Source organism: Etheostoma spectabile, chromosome 18 (genome assembly GCF_008692095.1).
Source record: "Etheostoma spectabile isolate EspeVRDwgs_2016 chromosome 18, UIUC_Espe_1.0, whole genome shotgun sequence".
NCBI classification, from domain to species: domain Eukaryota; kingdom Metazoa; phylum Chordata; class Actinopteri; order Perciformes; family Percidae; genus Etheostoma; species Etheostoma spectabile.
The window spans coordinates 25,937,679-25,952,970 of record NC_045750.1 but is presented as its reverse complement, the minus strand read 5'-3'; the positions used below and the strand labels follow the sequence as shown (position 1 = coordinate 25,952,970).

The 15,292-nt window shown below is 40.0% G+C and overlaps 1 protein-coding gene across 2 annotated transcripts in view; it reads right to left on the bottom strand.

The window, feature by feature from the left end:
• znf292b (zinc finger protein 292b) overlaps positions 1–15,164 on the bottom strand; it is a 22,318-nt gene extending 7,154 nt beyond the window's left edge. For both annotated transcript variants that reach the window (XM_032542549.1, XM_032542550.1), the window contains exons 1-7: positions 14,935–15,164; positions 6,724–6,878; positions 6,460–6,538; positions 6,007–6,142; positions 2,547–2,749; positions 1,804–1,940; positions 459–600 (exon numbers count right to left, since the gene is read on the bottom strand). In XM_032542549.1, coding sequence (XP_032398440.1) covers positions 459–600; positions 1,804–1,940; positions 2,547–2,749; positions 6,007–6,142; positions 6,460–6,538; positions 6,724–6,878; positions 14,935–15,099 — 1,017 coding nt within the window. In that variant the 5' untranslated portion in view covers positions 15,100–15,164. The remainder of the gene's footprint in view (positions 1–458; positions 601–1,803; positions 1,941–2,546; positions 2,750–6,006; positions 6,143–6,459; positions 6,539–6,723; positions 6,879–14,934) is intronic.
• Between the last annotated feature and the right edge of the window lie 128 nt (positions 15,165–15,292).

The following is a 15,292-nucleotide window of genomic DNA, read 5'->3' as shown; positions in this document are numbered from 1 at the left end:
AAAAAAAGGAGTACTCCACCCAGAATCTGTTTAGTTTTAAAAAGCTCATTCCCTCTAGACCTGAAAGGTGGTTTCGAAAAATGTATGGCCTTGTTTTTGTTTTTTAATGATGAGGTATGTTGTTGGTATTTTATAATATTAGGCCAATGTGTAATGGTGTAAAGAAATAATTTGCTTTGGTCACAAAAGAAAATAAATCGCCTTTTTTGAAAATTGTGACCTCAAATTACAAAATTCTTTCCTTTTTTAAAGAATTGTGCCTTATTGTCTATACACACAGAACCGCCTTTCAAGCTTACATGCAGTGAGCATTTGATACTAAAAAGATTTTTTTAAATGTAAAGTCAACACAGGGTAAAATAAATATATTTTTTGAAAATCTAACAGATACAGTGTTACTGTGTCTAGTGTAACAGATAAGACTTTGATAATACCACAAGAGCTGACTGTTTGCTGACCTCGGATTGGATGACCTTGATGAGGAAGAGGACGTGGAACACCGTTTTGGACAGTAAGGACATCTGGCGACATCTGTCGAGGAAGGCCTGCTCTGATGGCTCCAATCGCTTCAACAGCTTGCTCCAAAACAGAGTGAGCTCCCTGGTTTAAAGAAAGGAATTCATTGCCCATGTATCATCATAATATCCCGTGATGTCGATCAGTTTTCAGTAGCGAGTCCACGGGACCCACAGGTGGTCATTTGAGTGGGTCCCAGGGGAATTGAGAAGGGTCCCCAACTAAATTTGTATTTGGACAATTTGTTGTGTTTGATGTTATATGGTTATAGTTATATAACAGCAGTGGCCATGTTAGTTAATTTACCTTTACCAAATTTGTTCTCTATAAATACCTTTTACCATTTCATTAATAAAGTTTAGTTAGTAAAGTAAGATTAAAATGATCATTAAAATCAGAACAGGATCGATCTATCTATTGAATTTGACAAAAAGTGTTTTGGATTAACATCACTTACTATACCTTTAAAAAGACTGCAGTAAATACAGTATTTTATTTATTATATACTGAACATATCACCTCAGCAGCAGTGGGAGGTTGACTGAGGACACCTCAGACATTCTCCCTCTGCTGCTCTGGTGATTTACTGCCTGCCTCCCTGCTGTCCGCTGTGTGTGTGTGTGTGTGTGTGTGTGTGTGTGTGTGTGTGTGTGTGTGTGTGTGTGTGTGTGTGTGTGTGTGTGTGTGTGTGTGTGTGTGTGTGTGTGTGTGTGTGTGTGTGTGTGTGTGTGTGTGTGTGTGTGTGTGTGATAGAAAGAGCTGAGCCCCACCCTTGGGTCAAACACAAAGAGAAGCTAGTGCTTACTATAAATGACAGCAAAACGTGGTAGAGAACTCCTTACAATTATTTATTTTAAAGATTATCTTTTGGGCATTTATGCCTTAACTAGACAGGATGACCAAACACAGGAAAGGGGGCGAGCGACGGGTAACAACATGCAGCAAGAACCGAGCTTCTGCACACGGGGCGCACACTTAACCAGGTGAGCTACCCAGGCGTGCCATCCTACCATTATTTTAACCACAGGTATGTCCTCTGGACAAGACAATAAGTTTAAAGCTTTGTTTCAAATTGTAATGGACCAGACGTAGGTTACAAACTTAGCAACATCACTGAATATTGATTCATCTATTCAGGATCATACGTACCATCAGCCTCTAAATACTAGCCCATTCATCAACAAAACACATAATAGAAGAGCTGCAAATGACACCGAGTGTGGGTCAAGAACACAACATACTGATTATGTGCAAGTGATTCAAATGAGGCGGCTTGTGTTTTCTTACCAAGCACAGTATGTATCTCCTTGGATAAGCTGCCGGGTCAGAAAAGCAGAGCATAAGCTGAAAGCTGCCCTCTCGTCTCCGTCTGACTCCAGGTTGCAGATCATCTCTAATGCATCGCGGCAATCCTCCTTTGAAAGCTGTACAGATAGATGCCATGTATACAGTCACAAGGTATCAATGGAAAATATATTCTCGGGCCACTTTAATAGGTACACCTGCCCAACTGCTCGTTTATGTAACTATCTAATCAGCCAACTCACATGGCAGCAACTCAATGCACTTAGGCATGTAGTGCCTAAATGTTTACAAAATGTCAAAGATAGAAACTTGTCAAGATACTTATGTTTAACTTACGAAACCATTTTGCCCATCTCTAAGCTTATTGGTTTTTAGTATTTGTTGGAAGAAATTGTCAGTTTTTGTTTCAGAAGTACCATTTCTTTTCCCTTATAGTCTTGTGTTCATTAAAAAAAAAAAAAAAAAGATTTTGTTTCACTGTGCTTTACGCTGGATTTTCAAGAGCATCGTCAACAACAGAAGTGGAGCAGTTCAATTCATTCCCAATTAGAAAAGCCGTATGAGCTAAGTCCATTGTCAGAGACGAAAGTCTAGCAGCTTTACTAAGTGTTTAACATCATTAATAGACTTTGCCAAGCTCTTTCATGTGCATATCTTTTTAAATTTTCTTTTAAAAATCATATACAAATGAAAGTCTGTAAACTCAACTGTCCAGCTACACTTACCTCATCCATCAGCTGGTCCTGTTCTGAGGTAGCACAGAGGCAGACAAGGTACATCTGCTTGAAAGGTCCCTTCCCCTGGAAGGCAGGGCACTCAGAGCATGCTTTTGCCAACAGTGCAGCCTTGCCCAGCTGATTCTCCTTCATCAGCTGCTTCACTCTCATCTCCAACAGCACCAGCCCCTCCTGCACCAGGAACTCTTCAACTGAAAATCAGTGGCAATTGTGTGACATTTTGTTTTTTTATTTACATGTGCAAAGACCTATCCCTTTAAATAAATGCTGAAAATGCTTGGCGCGGTCATATTTTCTTCTACACATCCAACCCAGTGCATCATCTGATCCTGCATGCTGGATAAAATGAGATTTCACAAAAAACAGAAAATCTAAAACTGGATCACGTCTCTGATCACCACCCTCCTAGACTCTTGCAGGCATTGTATTTTGTAGTTATATGTATTATATAGTTATAGAGGCACAAAATGCAGCAAAATCTGCCAGTTTTTCCCTTTTTTGAAACATTGTCATTCTCCTACTATTCATTATTATCCTACTGTTCACAGCACTGTGCAACTGCCCAGGTAGAACCACAGCCCTTACAGTTTTACACTTGAGAATCGTATATTTATCAGCACTCATCCTCCTGGTAATACTGCTTATCTGAACACATGTAATGTAAGTAGGGATGCACCAAATGTTGGTGAACCTAAAGTTTATGCCCCAAAATAGAAAAAAAGTCCTTCTGGTGTTCGGCTGAATAAAGTTATGTTTCTGATAACTCAAAAAAAAGAAGCAACCAACGTAGAGTTGGAGGTACGCATGGTTTATAAATAAATGCAGCCTGTCAGCAGTGTGGAAGCACTGTTAAAACTCAAAGAAACAAAAACGGAACGATTACAATCCCAGACTGTTTAGTGCTGCATCTAATTGATGAGACGAGTGAATCACTTTTCCTGTTCCGGGCTCCTAGACCAGGTTTGGGAAGCGGCAGAATTGACAACATATGAAGCCACCGTGTCTTAACCCTCGTGTTGTCTTCCCGTCAAAATTAAAAATCAACACTTTTGGTGATGCTTTTTATCGATTATTTAAAAACGTACGTTTTTGTCCCTTTTTTCCAACACTTTTTTTCAATTTTCGTCACTTTTTGACGTTTTTAACACTACGTAACACTAACTTATTAACTTCAGTTTTACAGTTACTTTTGGAATTTATGGTCAATAAACCTCATTTATAGGAATTTAAACCTAATGTTTAAGTTAGAAAAGCAGAACTTAGCAATTATTTAGACTGAAATGAAAGTAAGTGAGTAATGTATGTTGATGGATAATCAGACTGGAATAGGTCAACTTTTACTCAATACTATTTCAAAAACATTTAAATGTTTTTTCAAATGCTATGAAACTGAATAAGACTATAAGACTTTGAATTAATGAAAGTAGAGATTTTTACTTGCCAAAGAGCGTTGTGTGGAATCAATCATGTTATTTTGGGGAATTAAAAAGAACAACTGATATAGGAAAATGGGTTAAGAAGCTTGTTGTTTTATTGTTCACCATTACTCATTTTCCATCGTCTTTGCCATCTCTTTTTCCTATTGCTTTTCCCTCGTACAGCAGCACTCGTCCGTTAAGTTGCTCTCACTCCCCACTCGAGTTCCACCAATCAGGAAACTGCATACTACAATGACGTTTCAGTAATTAGACTTTAACCATCACTCCTCAGTGAGGAGGATCCCAGACCCTAGTCTGGGATCATTTTAGCCAAGCCCAGTAATCTTTATAGATTTTCCATGTTTTTAGGAGTATTCACAACAATACATAAAATACATAGCATTAATTTAGTAGGAAGTGAAAATATCAAACAAGGATAGGCTTATTAGGTGTAAATACTACAGGTGACACCAAATAGTTAAAATATGCTTTAATTGCAAGAGCCTGATTCAACTGAGTAAAGTCCAGTTCAGACCAAAGAATGTGGAACAGACGAGTGTAAACTTGCAGCTACTTGCAATGCGTCGGTCTGCAACATTCGGCCTGTTTACACCAACGCGATGAGACGGTGTATCATCTTCAGAGCACAACTCTTTAAACTTTCATCCTAACTGACATTTCTGTAGCTGGATATTAATTGTAGCGTCTAAATATGAATGTGGATAACAGTGATAGTGAGATACTTGCTACAGCTGCATTTCTAGTAATGAAGCAGCAAAAAAAATCCTATCCTGTGCTTGTGTGATGCTCATTAAGCCTCCAGGCCGGTTCAGACCGCTGAAATATTCTAAATTGGTTTCATCACAATTCTTTTAATTAAAGAAAGTGTGTAAATAATTCCAACCAAGCAAGAACACAAATATTCAAAACAGTTGGAACTAACATTAAACAGCTTTTACCCTGCCAGCTCCCGAGTACGCAGTCTGTGCAATGTCCGACTGAGCCTATTCATAGACAAATACGGTCAAAGTAATGCAAAACTAGGGTGAGCCATCGTAAAAACAAAAAATACAAATTTCTCCATATGGTTTTTCTCAAATGAGAACAGTGAATGTGATTTACAGAGCAGCTATATATGCTGTAGCAGACAAAAGAAATCCTATTTAAATTTGAGTTAAGTAAAACTTTAGTCCAAATGTTGATTTATGAAAATTACACATTGTCCCAATTCTTAAAAGGAGACCCATTATATGGCATTTTTGAGTTTCTACTAGAACATGTTTAAAAATACACTTTATATTTCTCATACTGCCCATGGCTGCTGCACCTGTACTCCCCCCTCTGTTTTAGACACTCGGGGCTTTTTTCGGGACCGGAGCTTAAAGGCAGACACTCCAACAGTCTGCTCTGATTGGGCAGTGTTTCAATATCTGTTCTCCTCTGCTGCTATCTCTGTACAGTCCAGTGTCCGGCTACAGCACAGTATATAACAGGACTTTGTACTGTTAAAATTGCAGATAAAAAGGCTTTTAAACCAAATACTACACAACTGGACATGTTTCAGTACTAACGTGACTGAAAAATTAGGGAGAAATTAACAACACTGGCAACATTATAGCTTTCCGTGACTTAGCATGTAGCTACATGTGACAAAGTAAAATATAAGGCAGCTATACAATAGTCTGCATGGAGCAAATGAGCAATCATAGAACCGGCTCTGTGTAACAGGATGCAGAGCTGAGTGTAGATTTTAAACAAATGTTGAATTTTCAGCACAAGTGGGTGTCCCTGAAATAGGTTTGTCCCATTATTTGAAACTTTGGCCACATTTAACATAAAAATCTAATTTTGCAACGTTATAGATATGACAGAATATACAGAAAAGCACCTTAAACATGACAGTTAATACTGCTGTACAATTCCATTACTGAGATACAAAAACACACGTGCCTAACTCCCTACTTTTAGTAATACATTTCAAATCTAAAAAGATTACGCGTAGGAACGCAAACACCAGCGCAGAATCTCACCTTGTTCAGTCTGTAGGTTTTCGTTGGACAGAAGGCCTTGAAGGACCCTGTTTGTCCAAACACCATCATACTGGCCCAAAGCAGAGAGCAAGGACAGCTGAGTGATTCCATTCTCCTGCATCGCACTGTTTGAAAACTATACATAACAGGAAGAATTAATGACTTAAGGACAAAATGCAGAAGGCAAGTAAAGTGACTATGAGTCAACGTTTTGGTGGATTAATTAGTTAAACTAAAGGCCATGGACCCTGCATTTTGATGGGTAAATCTAGTAGTCCTGACATGATTCTGAAGACCTAGCAAACACAGGTTGTGGACATTTCAAAAGCAGAGCTATTTTAATGCAAAAAATTTGAAAGAAAAGAGCAGCGTTTCAATAGCGCCATTCCCTGTGTCAATTTTATAAAATATGTCCCCATTTATTTTCTTTAAATTTAGAATCCTTAGCCTTACCTGCACAGTTGACTTGAATTCCCCCCATAAGCCCTTTGGAAGGTCCATCTTCAGAGAGAGCAACAGCTCTACAAAACTCCTGCAAAAAAAATACGCAATCAAGAAAAACATGTTGAACTCTGTCTACACAAACTTGTGTGCTGAAACTTTGATGGAATTATAAATTAATAATTTAACAGGGTTGCATTAGGTATAATGACGGTTGATTACGGGGGTTAACCTTACATCTGATCTGCAGTTAATCACATCTTTAATATTACTTACAGCGAGAGCCTCTCAACCACGAGAGAAACATTTTCACACTGCATTGAGAGGTATGGAAAGGCCTGGCCGTAACTCAGCAGTGCAACTGTATACACCTCCACCAGCGCCAAAGGCTGCTCCTCTATCCTCCAACGGCCTGCATACTCCAGCAGTGTCTACAGAGAGGGAAACACAATCCGTCACTTACTAAAACAACAACTTAAACAGATCCTGTTTGCACAGCCATCTCTGTCCAGCAGTTTGAACATAAAAACAGAAAGTTAAGCACAAGCTATAATACCCATTGGGCTGAAAAGACAAAGAAATGAGTTCCCCCTATTATTTATTTATTATTTTTTAAATCGGAGCGTCGCCTTACCTCCTTCTCTATCCAGCAGGGACGTGCAGAGACATTTTGAGTGGAAGGGGCTCAAGGACAAAAAAGGCCTAATAGTTAATTATTTAGTTGAAATTCAAACAAAAACATTAAATATATTAACAACTCTTACTATATTAACTAATTTTATTTCCCCTGCACAACCGTTGTAGATTTAATAAATACTTAAAATATCAGATGGCCCAGAGACAGGGGCGGATCCACGGGGGGGCAGCTGACCCTCCCTACTGTACGGATTTGCAGGGCCCTACAGTGTATTGTAACACGAGAATAACCAGAGCTTTTCCCATCTTGACTTTTGCAGGCCAGAGAAGCTGGAGATACTAGCTGAAGCCTACAAGGGGAGATACTGCCAGCCAAGCAAGTTCTGAGTAAAACACAGGGGGAGTGATATTATAATCTGCTCTGTCTGCTCAGTCCACCGCGCTGTTTTACACAAACACAGCTCTCCTCTGCAAATACCAAATTTTTACAAAACAAGCTCAAACAAAAGCTGTCGGTTTGTAGTCTAACGGTTTATCTTAGTTTGCCGGGAATCTTGAAATTTTGACAGATTCTTCCACTTAATTGCTGGCTAAACAAACCATCTCTTTATCTCTGGATGCATAAAAAGACCAAAACAGATGCATGTGGCTACGTAATATGCACGTAAATGACGCAACGTTATATTTGATTTCTTCATTCTTGATGATGCTGCTGGTTGTATTATTTTGCAACCGCATCGTTTCATTGCAAATGAGGCATACATGACGAATGCATAGCCAGCTGATCAGTCCATTCATCATTAAAGCTGAAACTTTTTGCTTCAGCCTCTGACATTTTTACCTGACAACAGGCCTGTCTTTCGGCCAGCTTTTTCCACCCATCAGGACACGGCATACTACAGCCATGTTTCAATTATTTCATTCTTTAACAACCCTACAGGCTCTGCTGTGGCAGCCAAACCTGTATATGTCTTCCAAGGGGGACAGGGTGCTGCACATTTAAGAAAACTTAAATAATGAAATATGACTGGAAAAATACTCTCGCTAGAAAGTCACAAAATGAAAATTGAGCATTCTGAAATACTGTGTCCAAAACTCGGATGGCTTCTCTCCTGTATTGCTAACCTCTTCAGACCTAATAATTGTGGCGTCCCACTCCTCTTCCAAACCCGTCCTTACAACCTATTACCAAAAAAAACGCATTTCTTACACTTTCACGGTTACATTTGTTCTATTATTTTTTTCTTAGCTTGTTTTATTATGACGACTGTTTTTATTTGCTCTTTAATGTTTTATAAAAAACACTATAAGTCAGCCCCTCCAGGATTTCACAACTGCAACAATTCACACAAATTCAAACAATCATTGTGAATTTGGTGAAACTTACACCGGGCAGCGACAGGCTGTCATTGCCGGTTGAGAGAGTGCAGTCATATGTGTAGCGGGAGTAGAGGGCAGGGCTGAGCACACAGCCTTGTGGTGTACCTGTGCTGAGGGGCAAGTCTCACTGTCTGTGTACTGTTAGAAAGTCTTTAATCCACAGATACAGCTGGGTCCTTTAGGTCCCTGACCCGCCTGTTGGGGACGATAGTATTAAATTAAAAGCTGTAATCCACAGACAACATCCTTACATATGTTCCCTTCTGCTCCAGGTGCGTTTATGATGTCCACAGTGGATCGGACAGCCCTGTATGCATACTGGTCCTGGTCTATGGTGGATTTTAGGTGTTGCGGAACTATTCTTTTACATCACTTTGAAATGAAGGGTGTCAGTTAAGAGCCCGACCGATATCGATATATCTATTAGCCGATCTATCGGTATCAGAATTTTTTTTCTACATATTAATTCATCTGAATCATTTATGACATGAATGATTCTGATAAATGAATATTTAAAAGATAAAAAACGGACTGACAACCATCTAATGAGTGTTGGTGTGGCATCGTCTGTCCACCAGAGGACACTACAACGTCCCTGTTGCAACACTGATTTTTTTTTGTTAGAGTTTTTGTTCAAAGTTTCTTAACTTTGTATTTTTATACATTTTATGTAAAAATGTTTAAAAATAAATTGTTCTGCTGTGACAAAAAAAGAAGTAATTTTAGTGAGAACTCAATTAACCACAAATAACTAATGTTAGGGGGACGGACGGACGGACGGACGGAAGGAGGACGGAACGGACGGCACGGACGGAGCGCACACACACACACCACACACACACACACACACACACACACAAACACACCAACAACACACACACACAAACACACACACACACCAACACACACACCACACACACACACCACACACACACACACACACACACACACACACACACACACACACACACACACACACACACACACACACACACACACACCACACACACACACAAACACACAAACACACACACACCACACACACACACCACCCACACACACACACACACACACAACACACACACACACACACACACACACACACACACACACACACACACACACACACCAAAATAACCAAAATATTGTATCGGCCTTAAAAAAACTTTATCGGTCGGGCTCTAGTGGCAGTGCTACTGGTTTATAGTCGTTCAGAGAGCAGATGTTGGTCTGCTTGAGGGCTGTCAAAAACTGGTGTTTAAATATTTGTCATAAAAAAACAGCTTCAAATATCTATTTTTGTGCATTATGTCCATAAAAGGCCAAACCAATACAACGGGAGCCATAACTACTTGTGTAGGTATATCTATTTGAACATAGAGATGTATTTTAAAAGATATATTACTGGCAAATATTTCTCGTAATCTCTAGTAGCCGCATGATAGAACGTCATCAACACACCCACTTGCTCATTCTGAAATCTCTTCCCTCTCAAGCCAATTGAATACACCAGAAAGATGGCAGTGAAACCCTCTTTCCTGTCCGTGGGTCTCAGTTGCTCCTGAAGTTGGTTAAATGCTAGATGCCCTTCCACAAACGTGTTGGGTCCCTTGAGTTAAAGTGTCCCTCAATCCACTCCTTATATGCTGCCTTTGCGGTTTTTAAATGTTAAAATAAAGACTCTGGTTGAACATCTTCTCAACCCAGAGATGTTCAAATCTCAAGCACTTATTACCAGATTGGTTTGACTACCTTGTATGCATGTATTGCTTGCACAATACATACATTTAAAATATGATCAGTCCCATTCGGCTTAAGTAAAAAAAAAAAAGGGGGGGGGGGGGGGGGGGGGGGGAATCCCTAGTATGAAAATTAAAAATTAGGGATCTTTGAGTTTTGTATTGTAAAAATATGAAATACGTTTTTTTTTATTACTAAAATGAGGCATGGTTAGATATGCATTCCTTCATAAGGATTTATTCTGATGACAGAACAAAGATACAACAGCCATTACATTTTCCTGCTTGAAGCATCCAAGTCATTATGAACATTCATGCTGACCTTGGGTCAGATAAGCAAATGCAGTCTTTCCAAGCTGGATATGTGGAGGAGAAAGCAGTCTGCAGGGAAAGGAACCATGCCAAGAGCGCAGACAGCCCCGTTTACACAGCCTTAACTTAAGCCTACACACTCACGGTCTTCCACCCACAGTATCTCCCTCAAGGCTCTATACTGTTTAACACTTTTAAACACTCAAAAAAAAAAAAAAAAAAAAAAATACAGCACAAACATATTAGAACAAACTCCAATTACTAGGGTTGACCCAGAATGGTCAACTATTTGATTTATGGAGCCTGATTTGACTGTCAGTCTCAAAGTTAAATAGCTTGAGCGGCAAAAACTTTGGTTCAATCCGGCTATATGGGGGTGCTAAATGAAGTAATTGCTTTTTTTTTTTATTAGAAACATTAAAAAGGGGGGTTGGTAAAAAAAATTAGTACATGTTTTTTGAAATATATTTTGTAAAATAGTCTTTACACCCCCTTGTAAGCCACAGTAGCTAACATACGTTTACATATTCCTATCACACAAGACGCTCATTTGTGTAATGTTATATGCTCAACGCGGACTGAAAATGTGTCATTTACAAATTGGCTTTTCACAAATGTGCTGATGCATTTTGTTTGTTATTATTTTGTAGGATAAAAAGGATAATTACATATCAACACTGAGGAAACACGACTCGATGAGATCACCTCCCCATAGTGATCCAATGGTTTCCCCGTCTCTCTCTGAACGAAGAGAAATGTTGGGCCTATAGCTTGATGCAGAAGTGAAATGTTCTCTGTGATGGGCAACACATACACAATGAGTTAGCAATGATACTGGTACTAAATGTTTGCGCCAGAGAAATTGTACTGTTTTAATTGTTTATAGGGGTCTTTCTACATTTTCTCTTATGGACAACCACAGCCAGAGTAGTTTGTCCCAGGTGATGATAATACCATACAGAGACGCGCAAAAGAGGGGCGCCTCGCTTAGGCAGCAGGGCTCGTGTACGTCTGTGTTGGGGGAGCTCCGAGGCGAGGGGGAGGGGTTAGACTGCGTTCACACTGCCTGCATCGGCCGTCACAATAAAATCATTTTGAATGAGAGTATGTGCGTACTCCCATTGGGCTCAAAGAGACGCAGTGGGCCTGCGACTCAACTTCTGGAGAAAGAACCCCACGTCACTCTGCGGTGGCCAATGATGTAACAGGTGATGAGACTTCTCGGTGTGTTTTGAGGCAGTGCGAGAGCTGCGTACAGTGAACTTAACATAAATCGCCTTTATCGCTGTCAAAAGAGAAGTTTTAAAACATCAACAAGGGTCAAACAAAACCAGCAACGAACTGCCCAAAGGTTTGTCGAATAGTTGAAGGTTTCCTGCAACATTCGCAGCACTCGCTATGTCTCGCTCCTCTTTTGTTTCTCTCTCTCCACCTGTGAAATAAGCTGCCTTCAAGTGCGGTCGGAAACGTTGAAATCTATCTACGATATGACTTAAAACAGTAATTGTGAAATATCAAGTCTACTTGGGTAGTTTAAGAAGACAACAGTACGTCACACAAAGACCCTCCCGTCCATTTTGTGAAAAATAAAATATTGATTACTAGGAAAAAGAATTGTTTTTAAAAACCGTGAAGAAAAACCCCCCAAATACATATGATTTTCTTCTCCTCGACCCAGGCAAGCACCAAACCCCCAACTGCTTGGTGCGCCCATCCATAGGCAGCCCCAGCCCCTTCACTCTGACCTCTCTATTTGTGCAGGTGTCCTGTGCATTTGTGTATTTCAGGCCTGTGTGTACTGTAACAGATTGAACAAAGTTCCCCTTGCTGGATTAATAAAGAAGGTCTTCTTTTTAAATGTGCATGTACACACATGTACACACACGTACACACACGTACACACCAGAGTGATGTACAATAGGGCTTTTGGAACAAATTCCGAAAGTTGGATATAATTTGAATAGGGAAAAATAAATCAATACTATTTTGAAATCTGAAATTACCATTCGAATGAGTCTTAACATCACGGAGCATGTGACGTTAGTACAGGGAGAGTGACAGGCTGTGGCTGGAAATCAGAAACATCCAAACCGCTCGGTTAGTCTTGGTTCAGAGCGTGTGTGCGTCGCACGGTTTGACACATGCACAATGTTGCCTTGTGCCTGTATGGGACCTCAGACAGTGTGTTTCCCCTTCACGCGTAAGAAGAGGTATGGACAAGTTACCAAAAAAAAAAGACCGTGCAAAACATTTCAGACCGTCCCGCCAACCGGCATACATGATTTTTCCACTTGTTGCTGAAATGTGCCTGTTTCAATCCTGTCGGCTCTGCAGCGGGCGGGGCTGCTCAGTTCCCCCGCCCCACACACACCCCCACGACAAAACAGAGACGACAGGTACAGGATGACCTAAATTAAGGACAGCTACACTCATTGTATGTGCAATAATAACTTAAAGTCCAATAAGTCCTTTATCAAAGCGTATGAATGTGTCCCCGGCCAGGATAGGAAATTAACTTACAATGTGTAAAGATCAACATGCCACTGACAGACATGTTCAAATTTGATTCATTCAATAAATTATTTCATCATAACTCCACCAGCCATTTTTATATTATACCAACATTTGCAGCATCCTGAGCCTTTTTGGTAAGGTTACTAGGAAAACACGACGTACTGTAATTTTATTCTCCAAAAACAAGTTTGTTTTATTTTTATAGAACTATACAAAAACAATTTCATATTTTTGTGTTGACACTGTAAAGGGGTTGCTTAAATCTCATTGCACAGGTACTGCACTTGTGTATAATGACAATAAAGGCTTTCTATTCTATAACTTATGTTTAACGTATTCTGACTTGTTCATATGATAAGAGTTCCACTGATTTCTTTTAAATGATAACATTTTATAATAACTACACTGAAGTTGGCAGTTTGATAGATGCAAGTTATTTCAATTGATATTTTGTAATAATTCAATCTTTGTGTGCTAAAAAGGTACATACGTTTCTGTAGATGGCAATACATGTTCTTTTTTGAACATGTATTCGGGATGAATAAAGTATCTATGTCTTTCCTCTTGCTGTATCAAAATAGTTTCCACAGACATGTCCACATTATGTGCTTAAAGTCAAGTCAAATTCAGTTTGTGCATGATTACATGATATTACTATTTTTAACACTGTATCCTACATTGTGGATTATAAAGCTATTTATTATATGCTGAAGCTGCTACCCTAAAACCGTGATGCAAAACAAACCATGGGCTTTGTGAACCGTGCCACCCGTGGTTACTACTTAACATTACTTTCTCTTTTTCCTCCCACATAATGCATTATGCAAAGCCCTTTGAATTGATTTATGTCTGAATGGTGCAACAACATTAAAATTACCTTGCCTCCATAAGACCCTTCTTATTACAATACAAATTACTCTTTTACACCTGTGTTTTGTTTATTAGAGTATATATTTGTAGATTACACTTTACATTTTTCTATCAAACACTATATACTACTTTGTGCTCCGTTTGTGGAAGAAGTGGACATACTTCCAAAAGAATGAGTCCACATGATTGGTGCAGGTGTGCCCACCCCGTACTCTCATTTGCAGTCATAATATGCTATAACGTTACGTTTTCAACGTACTTGTGCACTCAAGGGACACTGGCTGCAGTGTAGGTTGTATTGTTTTAGTATGCAACTGATGGAAACCGGCGTGCCTCTTCGGCAAACGCGTACGTTCTATTAGGCACGTACACACACGAAATTCATCTCGGAAAAAAACTCGAATGGTTGATTTTCTCTTGTGTGCGTATACAATTCGCTAATTTTACATTTCACATAACTGTAGTTAACTCAAAAAGGATATGTTGTTATTGACAGCTAAATGTGGGGCACTGCCTACAACCATACCAACCAAACCCATTACAAAGCTAGCTAGACCAATTCGTTTTGCTCACCCTAGAACGACGTAAGCACCGCGGACAATTACCACAATGATAACGTTACTCACTTGCACGCGCATGTAGCTGAACATACTAGGCTAAAAGCTAACGTTGGCTTGCCGCGGGTAGTGACGTTACCCAATTATAACGCCAATAACATCACGGTTAACTAACGGTATCTACTGCAGACACAGCTAGCTACGAGCTAGCTTGAGCTAGTAGCTAGCTAGTTGAGCTAGCCATGCCAATAAACAGATGGAGTTCAATTTGTTCTAACGTTACTTAACGGATTAACGTGAGCCAACATTAAACCACTGCACATGGTATTATTCGGTAACGGTTGCATAGCTCGAAGTTCAAACATATCCCCGCGTTATGCAGGAACCTGGACGTAACGTTAACGCTACCTTTATTGTGAATGCTAGCTGGCCATCTTGTTGACTAACGTTAAAAGGCAATTATGTGAGAGGAAACTCACCTTACAAAACTCTTGGCAATACTCGGAAGAGGACTGGGTTGGATAGTCGCCGCTTTCTCTAACCACGACTTGGTGCAGTTCTTGCAGCCGTTGTCTGAGTTCCCTAATCGCTTCACTGATACTGTTCTCAGGACTTCGGTCCTGCTCGGCCTCCTCGTCCGCCATCTTCACACCCAGCTCCAGCGCGTACCACCACCGCGTAGCTACGTAGGCTCCTTCTTCTTCTTGGGTTTTAATGCGACCAGGGCTAACCAGGCAAAGACAACCAGAGCCACCGCCACCATAGACATACAACTAGACATATGTCTTTGACCGCCACCTTCTGCGTTGGAGTGTGGATCAGAGAAGAACTCCTATC